The 14,387-nt window shown below is 51.3% G+C and overlaps 1 protein-coding gene across 1 annotated transcript in view; it reads right to left on the reverse strand.

Moving 5' to 3' along the window:
- Positions 1 to 14,387, reverse strand: part of PLB1 (phospholipase B1) — a 212,625-nt gene that overhangs the window by 90,583 nt on the left and 107,655 nt on the right. The window contains exons 14-19 of the mRNA XM_055253334.2: positions 13,860 to 13,939; positions 12,160 to 12,235; positions 10,785 to 10,889; positions 9,305 to 9,361; positions 3,691 to 3,762; positions 2,529 to 2,603 (exon numbers count right to left, since the gene is read on the reverse strand). Coding sequence (XP_055109309.2) covers positions 2,529 to 2,603; positions 3,691 to 3,762; positions 9,305 to 9,361; positions 10,785 to 10,889; positions 12,160 to 12,235; positions 13,860 to 13,939 — 465 coding nt within the window. The remainder of the gene's footprint in view (positions 1 to 2,528; positions 2,604 to 3,690; positions 3,763 to 9,304; positions 9,362 to 10,784; positions 10,890 to 12,159; positions 12,236 to 13,859; positions 13,940 to 14,387) is intronic.

Below are 14,387 nucleotides of genomic sequence, written 5' to 3' on the forward strand. Positions count from 1 at the left end.
CTGTCCGTCCCACAGACTTGCTCCTCACCCTCTGAATCTATCGAGAGTGGTCGTTCTCAACGTGATCTGATGCATCACTCCTCTGCCCAAGTTCTCAATGAAGGCAGGGATTTTTATCTGTGTTGTTGATTATTGTGTCCCCAGAGCCTGGAACAGTGCCTGGCATAGTAGATGCTCAACAAATATTTGTTAGTTGAACAAATAAATTACTACCCTGTATTAACTTCAGCAAAAAGTCCAATCTCCCTAGCATGGCCTAAGAGGCCTCTAAATATTCTAAACCACCAGCCCTTGACCTAAGTCTCCATATTTCCCTGCATCCATGCCTTTGCCCAAGTAGTTACCCTCTCCCTTTTCCCTTTCCTTCCTTCTATTTGCTCACCCTCCCATCGATCTGCCTCAGCCTTAGTCACCCTTTGAGACTGAGGTCATGGGTATCCTTTGGAAAGCCTTCTTCAACTTTCTCCTGTCTGGTTTAGTTTCTCTTTCTCTGTGTTCCCAGAATACCCCACGAAAACACGCATTACAGTACCTATTATAGTACCATTGTGCTATAACTCCCTGTTGACTTGGCTATTTCTCTACTAGACTTGAGTTCCTTGGGACAAGTCCTATTTTTTATTTACATTTTAATCTCTCCTACCTGGTATCCAATCCACCTATCCATTCATTTTTTCATTCAACAAATAGTTATTGCTGCCTACCCTGAGTTCCCGCCTCACTGAGCTTGCATTCTAGTGGTACACAGCAGATAGTCAATAAATGTGTCCTGAAGAAATGTATCACTGCTTTTATCCGATGATGATAGCAATATTTATACAGAACTCATGGTATGCTAGATTCTATTATAAGTGCTTTATACTTATTGACCTATGACATTAATAACTCCGCAAGGGACGACTATTACTGTCATTATTTCCCAGGTTAAAGAACTAAGGCACAGAGAGGTTAAGTATCTTGCTCATTGACACAGAGCCCATAAGTGAAAGAGTCTGAATTTAAACCCAGAACTGGTTACTTTACCTCACTGTGCCATGCTGCATCTCAGGTGCATGCTCATTGCTATGCTCGTTAGTGTGAGTGAAGTTGATAAATTGAGTCTCTCACACTGTGTCTGTTGGGGTGGAAGCCCAGGCCATCAACTCTGCCTCCATTACTTGGAGTAAATCTCACGCTTTTCCATAAAATAGGGAGGGAAGGATGTCACTAGGACCAAATTTGTCTCAGCCCACCTCAGTCCCCCCTTCTCTGGGAAAGAAGACATCAACCCTTGAGTGTTCCTTGCCTTCCCAGAGGAGTGCAGGGTGCCCTGCCTAATCTCCATGGGAAGTCTCAGGGGAGACTCCTGAGAAAAGCAGTGAGCAAGGCAAGAGTGCCCGTCAGGGGCCCCTATCAGTGTGGACCCACTCAAGGGCTTTCGAGCTCCACACGTTCTGGGTTCAGATCTCACCACAATTCTCTGCTCTTTCTTAATTTTCTCTTCAGATGAAGTTCTCAGATGATTTTAGAAGAATTTGTCAGAGATTTGGGAAGGGTCAGAAGAATCTATCTTACATAACAGATTGGGAACAGGAGGTGCTGGGCAGTGCAGACACTCTGTCAAGCCCCCCATGCTGGTTGCGGAGGCAGCTCTGAAGATGAACTGTGGGGGGGCCTGCTTCCAGGCACCCAGGGGACGGCCACATGCTGGATCCTTCTCCCTCCCCCAGCCTGTCCTGACTGAACATCAGCGGTCAGTGGCAGACCTCCACATGCCTAGAGGCAGCAGGAGTTCCAGGACGTTAAGAACCACATGGAATGGCTGGGTGTAGTGGCTCACATCTGTCATCTCAGCACTTTGGGAGGCTGAGGTGGGTGGATCATGAGGTCAGGAGTTCAAGACCAGCCTGGCCAATATGGTGAAACCCCATCTCTAATACAAATACAAAAAATTAGCTGGGCGTGGTGGTACATGCCTATAATCCCAGCTACTCAGGAGGCTGAGACAGGAGAATCTCTTGAACCCAGGAGGGCAAGGTTGCAGTGAGCTGAGATCACACCATTGCACTCCAGCCTGGGTGACATAGCGAGACTCTGCTCCCGCTACCCCCCAAAAAATTGTTGCAAATCTGGCCAGTTGATCTGCTTTAAAATAATCTAGGCCGGAGGCAGCGGCTCACATCTGTAATCCCAGCACTTTGGGAGGCTGAGGCAGACAGATTGCTTGAGGTCAAGATTTCAAGACCAGCCTGGCTAACATGGTGAAACCCCATCTCTACTAAAAAAATACAAAAATTAGCCAGGCATGTTGGTACACGCCTGTAGCCCCAGCTACTCAGGAGGCTGAGGCAGGAGAACTGCTTGAACCCAGGAGGTGGAGGTCGAGATGGTGCCACTGAACTCCAGCCTGGGCAACAGAGCAAGACTCCATCTCAAAAACAAATAAACAAACAAACAAAAGAATCACGTGGAAGGTTCCAAAGATTCAGCATGGAATGCAGCCCCTGGTTCATCTGCATGTTTGTCAATTACAGAAAACCTTTCCTTACCTCATTCTTGTCTCGGGGTTTCTGCAGTCTGGTCAGGTAGTTGCTGTTCCTGTAGCTGAACAGATAGGGGCTCTCCTGCAGGGAAAGGTGACATATTGGAATCGTGACCCAGAAGTCTGTATCCCTTAATCATCAGGCTTGAGCATCCAGTGATGCTTTTGGCCATCTCAGAACATTCACATCACACTTCCAATGAGGACCAAACCATTCTCTGGCTCTTCTCTCTGGTCCCTGAAGGACTCATGAATGTGTTGACATTTCCCATTTGTGATAGTCAGTCTCTCTTGCTCTTTATCCTGGCGGTTCATGCTACCAGGCCAAGTACATCTATTTTGATGAGAAGGGAATCTAATTTTAAGCTTCTTGGCAGCCAAAGCAAAAAAGGGAAACAAGGTGAATTGTATACTTCTTATTGCATAGTAACAAAAAACTTACCAATTCATCAAGAAAGGCAAATACTTGACTAGCATTAAATGATAGAAAGACTAAAAATACAAAAAAAATAGCTGGGTGTGGTGGCACACGCCTGTAGTCCCAGCTACTCGGGAGGCTGAGGCAGGAGAATCGCGTGAACCCAGGAGGCAGAGGTTGCAGTGAGCCGAGATTGTGCCGCTGCACTCCAGCCTGGCAACAGGGTGAGACTCTGTCTCCAAAAAAAAAAAAAAAAAAATAGAATCTCATTCATTTATGTCCAGTTATTTTCTCAACCACTTATTAGGCAACATTAATTATAAGCCTAATACATACTAGACACTTATTTAAGATGTAGTCAAAATGATCCACCTTTCAGGCACTTAGAGACTCAGCATCCCTCCCTTCTTTGCCACTCTGAGATAGAGGAAGGTCTGGAAATGGCATCTGGGGCAGAGGGCCAGGATCCAGAGGAGATACATGGGGGCAGCATTTGGGGCCAGGTGAGCTGTGGCCTTGTTCCTATGCCTCCCACAGGCATGGAGGGGGCTGCAGTTTTGCTAAAACAGCTCTCATGGCCCACAGCTGTAAACATTAGGGCTGTTATGTATGCAAAACTGTGTGCAGGCCCAGAAGAACAGAGCCAGGACTCATATCTCAGGTAAGACCCACTTCACAGCAAAGCCCACTTGCCCACCCTACCTGCGCCCTCAATTCAATAAGAGTCCCTCCTCTGCCCAGTCCCTCCTACCTGAGAGGGACACTTCATTGGCCTCCTGTGTTTTGCACTCAATGGCTCATCTTTCTCTCCTGCTGGCTCCATCTAGAAAGGAACGTGGGCTTTAGAACAGGGAAGTTTTGTGCAGGTAGCAGCCTGCCAAGTCATCAGTGAGAAAGACTCATTAGTCCAGCAGCAGCACCAGGGAACGCATTAGAAATGCACATGTCCAGCCCCCATCCCCAGCCTACTGAGTCTGAGACTCTGGGGCTGGGGCAGCAGTCTGTGTTGTAAGCAGCTCTCCAGGTGATTCTGATGCACACCGGAGTTTGAGAACCACAGCATGAGAAGAAGCATCGGTTTATACATATATATATATATATATATGACTTCCTAGTCTACCTCTCCTAGAAGGAGAAGGAGCAGCTGCACAGCAGAGGCTAAGGTGGGGCCCAGCCAGCCAGGGCAGAGCTGGGACTCCAACACTGGTGTCCTGCATCCAACTAAACATCTCGCAATGGGTCATGCAGCTTTCTGATCACATGGGGGCTGGTTATCCAGCTTGGCCTCTTGTCCCCTCCTTGCTGCCCAGCTACTTTCTGGTTCACTGATTCAAGTTCCCTTAGATAAGAGAGCCAGTATGGGAAGGAAGGGCAAATGCATCGCTTTTGCATAAAGCATGTATTCTTTCCCAAGTCCTCCCCGCAGCCTGTGTCCGCAACCCAAATGTAGGTAAATCTGCGCACAATAGAGAATGGAAACCCTCCATGCCCCACAAACTGCTTTCACAGCTTTGAGTGAAGCAAATTATGGGGCCTGGGTCAAGTCTCATGTCTTTCATGGGGTCACAAATACAGTGACATGGAACACAGCACAGCCAACACTCACAAACCGCTCGAGTATCTAGTGAGCCAGGAGTGGGTGGTGTGGTATCCGCTCTGAAATAGGCAGCTACTTAAAAATGACAACCACGAAGGCCATCAAATGACATCTAATAACATGGATAAAACATTTATGGTATAACAGCAGGAGAAACCAGCAGATTATCAACCTAGTAAAAGCATTAGACATAGGGAAGTGAAGGTCGTTAAAGAATTAGAGGGAGGGAGGGATTTTTTTAAAAGTTGTTTTTGTTATTTTTAAATGTTCATTATACATATATAAACACTTACAAAGAAAAATGCAATGGCTTGGAGGGATTGCAGATTTTCTTCTGCACGGGCTATTTCCTACTGTTTGAGAACCGGTTTTACTGTCATCTGGCTACCCACAGCTGCTGGGCTCTGGTGGTACCTCTGGCCCTCACCTCCCCTTCCAATGACTCTGCCAAGGGACGTGGGAAGCTACTGGATGGGGCAGCCTGTCTGGCTCAGTCACAGCTTCTACCAACCTTCATGAGGATTTCAGATTCCTCAGCGGTATCTTACCCCAGCATCTGTGCCCCAGTAAGCAAGAAACAAGAAAAGAACTTTACCCTTAGTGGAATTGGCTCTTCAGCCAGACTGAAGGAGAATCAGATAAGGAGGTATAATTAGCTGAACATTTGGAAAAGGAATGGCAACTCTCTAGCTCAAGGCCTAGGAGAGGAAATGGACTCCATGCTTCTTTCTGCTTTATTCTGATGGTGGCCGCTCCTAGAAACAAGGTCCCACCTGGAACATTCAAGGCAGCTGTCAAAGGAAGTATTGAGCAGGCCTGGGTGAGGGCCAGGTGCTGATCTGTCTTGCGACCTTCTCTTCCCCAATTTTTTTTTTTTTTTTTTTTTTTTTGGAGACAGGGTCTCACTCTCATTGCTCAGACTGGAGTGCAGTGGTGCGATCACAGTTCATTGCAGCCTTGACTTCCTGAGCTCCGGTGATTCTCCCACCTCTGCTTCCTGAGTAGCTGCGACTATAGGTGTGTGCCACCATACCCAGCTAGTTTCTTGCACTGTAGTAGAGGTGGGGTTTTTGCCATGTTGCCCAGGCTGTTCTCAAACTCCTGGGCTTAAGCATTCCTCCTGCCTCGGACTCCCAAAGTGCTGGGATTACAAGCATGAGCCACCATGCCCACATTTCTCCAACCTTTCAAGAATTTAATCCATAATGGAATCCGGAAAGAAACCTTGAAAAAGCCATATCTAAATGACTCTGGTAAAGTGGATAAAGCAGAGCCTATTTTTTTTTAAAGGGCCTCAAAGAAGGAAAATTCATAGGTTTTCCCAAGAAACCCATATCCATTGAGAACTTTGTCCTAAATGTCTCTTTAGGAGTTCCCTCCATCCTCCTTGCTTCCATTCATTCCCTTTACACTGGCTCTGACCCTTTCTTCTCCTGCATCCCCAATCCCCAGAGAGGATGGAAACGACACAATTACTTCAAATAACTCCTCGTGTGTGCCTCTTTCTCCTGCCACGCTGTGGGGCCCATAAATGCACGTGCGCTATTTACTCCAGGAACAACCGGGGCCGGTCTGGGCTTCCACCCCACTCTGCACATCTCCCCAGCACGGCTTCCCTGCCACCGAGGAATGAACTGCAGTGTGGGAGGGGTGAGGGCGATGACCTTAAAAATCCTCTCCGAGCAGCAGAATCCTCCCTGGACTGTGAGCAATCCCCAAGTTCCTTATTCTGCCCGTGGCTTGGGCATCTGGTGTAGATTTGGCATAAGGTGGGGTCAGTGATTGCTGAGAGGGCCAGGGATATCAGTTCCCTAAAGGTGGGTCCCTTCAAAACAACCGATGTACAAGAATTACCAGAAATTATTGAGGCAGCAGCAGAAAGGGCCTAGGGAATGAACTGTGTTCCAGACACAAAATCCTCCTCGGCTTGGCACCAGGAGTGCAAGCTTCAGCCTGGAGGCCTCACTCAGCCAGGACGGTTCCAGGCGTGTTTAGATGCGGCTGCTGTCACCTCCCATGCTGGTGTGTGGAGCTTTTCCTTGGCTGGTCCTCAATGCTCACCTATGCTAGGGCTTGGAGGATGAGGGAGGGAGGATGCTGACGTGCTCTGGGTATGTGGCTTCGTGGGCTGCAGAGCTGAGAGCTATCCTCCTTCCCTACAGCTGTGTCCGGGGGTGGTTGAGGACAGAGGAATGGACCTGGACTCCCTGTGATCATGGGGATTCTGCCAGTCCCTCTCTGCTCCCCACACAGAGGGCAGCCCTCACCCGGGCTCTGTGTGTCTGCGAGTGTAGACATAGAACGGGCACACCTGCCTTCCACCTTGATGTCCCAGTCCAGCCCAGCAGAGAATCACAGATGTGGTGGCACAGACTCCTGCCCTCCCCACGCCTGGAGGACGCAATTAGCGAAACCAAGGGTAGGAAGGAGCCCAATGCCTCCCCGTATTTTCATAAGCCCTCAGGTGCTGGCTAAGGGTGCTTAGACCTTTTTGGCAGGTAGAGAAAATGGACACCCCGAAAGGCCATGTGACTTGCCTCAAGAAACCACTGAAAGTGGGACTGAAATCAGAGCCCAGGTTTTCTGGCTCCCGTCCAGTGCCCTTTGCCCTAACCTGTTACACCTGTCACTTCTCGTGGCTGAATTCGGGTCTGCAGGAGCTTCTGATGTGTTCCAGCAGCTGTGCTGGATCCAGGAACTGTGGGATGGTCTGGCATTTTGCTTGTGAGGAAACTAGGGACTGGGAATGCTTGGGGAACCCCCTATCCTGTCTCTCCCTGCCCCCCATGTCCGTGCTGGCTGAGGCTGTAGGAAGCTTGGGGTTTGCACTGGGAGACTGGACTTGTTGTATGGGTGTGGAGTGAGGTCACTGCTTACCTAGGAAAGCCACATCCTCCTTCTCTTCTAAGCCTTGTGACACTCTCTGTGTCGCAGGCCTTTGGCCTTGAGGGTGAGACCTTCCATTCCTCTGTACGTGCTCATCCGGACCCTCGAGTCGTTTTAAGAGACGATATGTGGAGTGTACCTTATTTGTATGCATGGGACTATCACCCGGCAGCTCTGTAAAGGTGGTTATTATTGCTATTGCCACCAACATCAAGGACAAATAGCATGATGAAAGGAGAAAGGGATAGGAATCCAGCCCTCTCCCTGGACCTGCCCTCTCCAGCTTCTCTGTCTGGTGCTCAAGGGCTCCTTTCACGCTCGGAGCCTTATTATCTCCGCATCTCTTATCAAACAGGCCTCTTCCTGCCCTTGCTGCTGCATCTGACGCATCCTTCTCTCCATGCCCTTTGTTCACGCCCTCCCTGATCTCCTCCAACACATTTCACAAAGCCCATTCAAATCCCCTCTTCATGGGCTCTCCTGGCCTCATTGTTCACATTGCTTCTTGGTGCATGGCCCAGCATATCACTGCTGGCTGAGTCCCTGTTGACTCTTGTTCCTCTGGGCTGTCTGGCCCTTCCAGCTATACCTGAAGCCTGGTGAGAACAGAAGCCACATTTGGTGGGTCTCTTGTATCCTCCTTGGAACCATGGAGGGTACAAGGGCAGGGTACAAGGTGGTACGGCACCTTCAAGGGCAAGCCATGTCACAGGTGTCCTTTTGTTGGTTGGGAGAAAGATAGCAGGAGAGGAGAGGTTTGGCTGAGCTGGAATCATCAGCCCTCCTCTCCCTGAGAGAGGGCTTGGGAGAGCGGTCCCTGCTGGAGGGGCCAGGTTCCTCTTCTCTGCCCATCATGGGAGATCAGCAGCAAAGTGGATTTCTGGGGACATATTCCCTGCAAGTGCCAGGCACACTGAGAAACGTCCCTGTTCAGAGAACTCAAATGCCTTCTTCAATGGACAGACAGTATGTTTCCAGTGTCAGGGACTGCCGGAGGCCGTGCCCCTTCTCTCCCTACACTCTGTTTCACACTGGCTCATGTGTGCTGAAATGCAGCTGTCCCTGGTACTCAACACAGTATGTCAGTTGTGGAGATGGATCCACAAAAGAAGAAAAATGAATTTCTGTCACTAGAATTCTAAAAATAAGGCAGCTTGGGTGGGAAGAAAATAAATGGCAAATTCAGGTCTCTGTCTGATGCCCTGAAAAGGTTCAAAGCCTTGATGTCACATTCCATCCTCTGACTAATGCCAGATATCCCTGGGGGCCCTTTGGAATCTGGGGAAATCCTATTACAGTAAAAAGGCCAACCCATGTGGAGTGCTTACTACAGGCCAGGAGCGAGCTGCGTGTTAGCTATGTTGGGCCAGTGGCTGACCTGGATTTTGCAGAAAGAGCATTGAGACCTGAGTTCACAGAGCTTGTGAGTGGTGGGCTTCGCATTCCAACCCAGGCCTTCACCACGCTGAAGTCCACGCTTGTCCCAGACACCACCTTGGGCCTTGACAACAGTACAACACTGCCTAAGTGTGAGGGCAGGCTGGACAGGAATGGTGAGGGAAGCACATTCCCCAGTGCTTGACTCAAGCAGGTCTTCCACACAGACTCTGAGAAACGGCCTGCCTCTGGGAAACCAGGGCTGAGGCTCCTGTGAGACCCTTGCTGCTCACTGGCCTGGCTGCAGTGCAGCACCTGTGGCGGGGCAAACTCTCAGGCAGTCAGAGAGGGGTGTCACCAGGAGACAGAAGCATCCCTGGTGGCCCAGAACCATTGTCCTGGGATCCTGGGGCACCCTGCAGCCCCTCCTCAGCACGGTGGGCTCAGTGGTGGTGGAGACCCTGCCCCTCCTCTGTGGGCCCCACCCCAGGCCCCATCTACTTACCATCCTATTCCAGAGATGCCAGGCCAGCGTGGTAGGATCCTGGAGTGGGGGGTCCTCCTAAAAGAGAACCAGTTGACAGCAGGACCTTTTGTCTCCCCAGGAATGCAACGGACCTGCTGCACACTTTGAAGCTCTCTCTGGCATAGAGTTGGGGTGGCCTGATCTGTCCAGGCCCTTTCCCTCAGCCCCTCCTCTCATCAACAACAGGGGCACTTATGGGACCACCGTCTGGGGTCAGAGCCCTGAGGTCAGGGCCTGCAGGAGCAGGTGGCACGTCAGGCAGCTCCATGTCATCGTGGGGTTCTCTGTCACTGAACTAAACAGTGGAAGGAGGGGGTGGCAGGGAAATGATTCAGGTGTGATCTGAGTAGGAGGATGAAGGAAGGGAATGTGAGCTAATATTTCTCCTCACCCTCTTAAACCATCACTTTAAACACCGTTTATGGCGTGGAGATGGCACAAGGATTCCAACAGGCAGGAGCCAGGAGCCTGGAGGGAGGGACTGTTCCCAGACACGGGACTGAGGCCCTAGAGGCTGCAGAGACCTCGGTCAGCAAGTGTGGACCAAGTGCTACACAGTCTGGGTGGCCCCTTGCCCAGTGACCTGGGGGAGGGGGCAAGGGCAACTCAGATTCCCCTCCCTTCCAGAGATGGATGGAGAGGAATGTGCAGGAGGAGGGACAAGAGCTGGCATCCCTGGAGATTCTCTTTGGAATAACCACGATGGCCAAGAGGTGCGAGCACTTCCCTAGCACCAGATGCCACCCTACATCCCCCCAAGTATTAACTCACGTGGCCCTGATGGCCACCAAGAGGGAAGACATGTTACTAAACGGCCCTGATTTTACAGAACAGAGTTCAACACCTTGTCCAAGGTCACAAAGCCGGTCACCCCAGAGCCAGGATGGGAAGCTAGCCCATTCACCCTGGGCTGCCCTGCCTCGAACAGCCCATTTCATGGGGGTTGTTCAACCCTGTGAGAAAATTGTACAGGAAAGTATAATATGGGGGTATTTCCCCTAAGACTATGCATCCTGGGTTCAGGAGAGCTGAACTGGGCTGAGGCTTGTTGGGGTAAGTGTGGGAGAGGGGGCAGGAACAGATGTATGGCCCAGGCCTCCTCCCCACCACACTCCTTCACAGTTTTTTTTTTTTTTTTGAGACTGAGTCTTGTTCCAGTGCCCAGGCTGGAGTGCAGTGGCAGGATCTCAGCTCACTGCAGCCTCTGCCTCCCAGGTTCAAACGATTCTCGTGCCTCAGCCTCCCGAGTAGCTGGGATTACAGGCACCCACCATTATGCCTGGCTAATTTTTGTATTTTTAGTAGAGAGACAGGGTTTCACCATGTTGGCCAGGTTGGTCTCGAATTCCTGCTCTCAAGTAATCCGCCCACCTCGGCCTCCCGAAGTGCTGGGATTACAGGAGTGAGCCACCATGCCCGGCCCCCACCACTCCTGATACACCATGCAGCCCCGACTTACCGAGGGTAGAGACGGGGTGGTCTCATAGAAGAAAGGCTGGAAAACCACGGTGAAGGACTCCTGCTCACTGTACCTGCTGGAGGCCAGGAGGCTGTTCCAGGCTTCCTGGCGAAGGGAGCCAGAGAGGTGCCCATCCAGGGACATGAGCGAGGCAGAGCCGGCCCCAGCCCTGACCAAATCATTCTCAGCAGCCCTGGGACAGGATCTGCTCCTTGCGTTGTTCTCAAGTGCTGTTCTGAAGCTCCCTCTTGTCTCACCCTTCAGGGCTCTTTGATAGCTAAGCTGAGTTTTCATTTGTCTCTGAAGTACCAGCATTAGGTAATACCAGAGACAGACCTAAAATATATTCTCTGGAAGCTTAGGAACGACAAGACAGCCCAGCGTGTGGCGGGGCCCCCTGCTCTCTTCAAGAGCTAAACTCGGTAGAGTCAGGTGCCTTAACCACTCAAAAAATGTTGTCATTTCCAGAGCCAGAGAGGTGCCATGCAACTTCAAATGCAATTTTCTTCTTAAGCAAAAGTCATCATGTTAACACATGCTAACAGAAACTGTGCTTTGAGCTGTTTGCTAAGAGGGATGGTGGCTTTCATTGAGCCCTTCACCCTTATTTATTTATTTATTTATTTATTTATTTATTTATTTTTGAGACGGAGTCTCGCTCTCTTGCCCAGGCTGGAGTGCAGTGGTGCGATCTTGGCTCGCTGCAACCTCCACCTCCCAAGCTCAAACGACTTCTCCTGCCTCAGCCTCCCGAGTAGCTGGGACTATAGGCACATGCTACCATGCCTAACTAATTTTTGTATGTTTAGTAGAGATGAGGTTTCACCATGTTGCCCAGACTGGTCTTGAACTCCTGACCTCAAGTGATCTGCCCGCCTCAGCCTTCCAAAATACTGGGATTACAGGTATGAGCCACCACGCCCAACCCCTTCACCCTCTCTTGGGGTCTCTTCTGTGAACTGGAATGTGCATCTTCAGGAACCTTGGTTTGCCTTTGGGCTGTAAGCTATGGACAGGCACACTGGGCAAAACCAGCTCACCCGCCCCAGATGTGATATTACAAGTGGCACTGATGACCAAAAGCATTCCAGAATGAATCTTCGAAGTTCCTCACTATCTTTTGCCTCAAGTACCCCCACTGTCCCCCCACTCGCACCCCTACCAGTACTGCAGGCCCCATTTTACATGCAGGAATACTGAAATCACCACCACGACGTGAAGCAAGAGTAGCTCTCTTTGCTCCTGACAGTCCTGAATTCAGCTGGAGAAGTCCTAACATTAGCAAACTCAACTAATTGTCCATATCATTCCTGTTCTCCTTGGCGACCACCCCACCCCGGTGAGCCAGCAGCCTGGGATCCCAGGGTGGGCTCACCTGATAAGACCACTGCATCACCACCTTGGCCAGCCGGGAGGTCTCCTCTGAGCAATTACAGGGCTCTGGTGCAGGGCTGCAGTTTAAAACACACCAGGAATGAGATAGGGGAGGCAGTGTGGGGGAAGGGGGTGCATCCAGCCCACCTCTTATGGAAGAAGGGGCCTAGGAGTTGCTTAAAGAGAAGGGGTGAAGAAGCTTAAGTCTTAGAGGACACAAATGTTGAGAAGAATAGAGGGTGGGTGGTCCCTTCTTGGGGGGTGGGTATGGGATGGAGGGAAGCTGTTCCTGGGGGGTGGGTATTGGATGGAGGGACATTCTTCCTAGGGGGTCGGTGGGTATGGGATGGAGGGAAGCTCTCTCTAGGGGGTGGGTATGGGTTAGGGGGTGGGTATGGGTTAGGGGGTGGGTATGGGATGGAGGGAAGCTCTCCCTAGGGCGTGGGTATGGGTTAGGGGGTGAGTATGGGATGGAGGGAAGCTCTCCCTGGGGCGTGGGTATGGGTTAGGGGGTGAGTATGGGATGGAGGGAATCTCTCCCTGGGGGGTGGGTATGGGTTAGGGGGTGGGTATGGGATGGAGGGAAGCTCTCCCTAGGGGGTGGGTATGGGTTAGGGGGTGGGTATGGGATGGAGGGAAGCTCTCTCTTGGGGGTGGGTATGGGTTAGGGGGTGGGTATGGGATGGAGGGAAGCTCTCCCTGGGGGGTGGGTATGGGTTAGGGGGTGGGTATGGGATGGAGGGAAGCTCTCCCTAGGGGGTGGGTATGGGTTAGGGGGTGGGTATGGGATGGAGGGAAGCTCTCTCTAGGGGGTGGGTATGGGCTAGGGGGTGGGTATGGGATGGAGGGAAGCTCTCCCTAGGGGGTGGGTATGGAATGGAGGGAAGCTCTCCCTGGGGGGTGGGTAAGGGATGGAGGGAAGCTCTCCCTGGGGGGTGGGTATGGGATAGAAGGAAGCCTTTCCTGGACGGTGGATATGGGATGGAGGAAAGCTCTTCCTAGGTGGTGAGTATGGGATAGAGGGGAAGCTCTTTCTCCCCCTTCATCTCTCAGTCCTCCTCCTCCCCGCTCATTGCTCTTCAAACCAGACACCCGCATCCCATTCTCCTTTCCCTCCCCCGTACCTTCTTTGTCTTGTGTCCTCTTCAGAGCCCTCCTTCCCCTCGGCACCCCCCTTCTCTCCTGTCCAGGACCCTATTTTCTCCACTGCCCTTGCCCTGACTTTTTCCACATGAACTTCTTTTCTAGGTCCAGAGCCAGAATTCTTAGGATTTGGCTCCAAAAAGTTTAAAGTCTATGAACATTTTCAGAAATATATAGGAATCAAGTTCTGTGAAGTTAAACTACATTTAGGCTACGTTTTTCTCTCCAATTTCCAGAAGTAACACTTCTTAGCTTATGGATGTTTTGCCAAGGCGAACTCTCAAATCACTCTGGCACGGAGGAGAGCCTCTGGCATGACATCAACCAGACTGAGTATTTTATTCTTTGACTCAGTCCCCAAAACAATGCTTGGCAGAGGGCCCGCCCCACCCCGACTCTGCCACTCGCTCAGGTGTGAGCTCGCACGTGTTTCTCGGCCTCCCTTGGCCTCTGTTCTTTAGGGCTCCCTCATAGATTAAGGCACATGAAGGGCCCCCACAGGCCGCACACGTGACAGCCGTGTCACAGATGCGTGTCTCATTCCACTTCCCCTTTTACCTGAGCCAAGTGCCGTGATACTGATGAGAGACCTCTGCAACCTCAGAGAGGTCCACCAGGTTTACAAACGCTCTGGGGACCTAGGAGGACAAACAGAGAGGGAGGTGAGTATTTGCCAAGTCACCATGGCTGCCGGGCTTTCTGGAACTCCTGCTTGGGCCCCGTTGGGGTGTGGTTGAGTGTGATGGGCCTCCCCTTGGTTAACTGGGCATGATCCTTTGGGAGATGTTTGGGGTCAGTCCACGCTGCCAGTCCTGCATCTGTGCCATCCAGAAACAGGACTCTGTCCCTCACGGTGGGTGGGGCACCTTCCACCAGTGTCCACAGGGAAGTGAGACCACTGGGGCTATGGGCCTGCAGCCTCCTCCAGCAGAAAGCTGCCCTCCAGGGGAGCAAAGCAGAAAGCAGAGCCACAGCAACCCCCAGCCAATTCTCAGACCCTGCAGCAGCATCACGGTCACTGAGCAGAAAGGTCTTGAAGGTCCTCAGGCCCCCTCCATCTCATCCTTGCCCCAGACTCAGGTAGAG

This window comes from Symphalangus syndactylus, chromosome 18 (assembly GCF_028878055.3).
Source record: "Symphalangus syndactylus isolate Jambi chromosome 18, NHGRI_mSymSyn1-v2.1_pri, whole genome shotgun sequence".
Lineage (NCBI taxonomy): Eukaryota > Metazoa > Chordata > Mammalia > Primates > Hylobatidae > Symphalangus > Symphalangus syndactylus.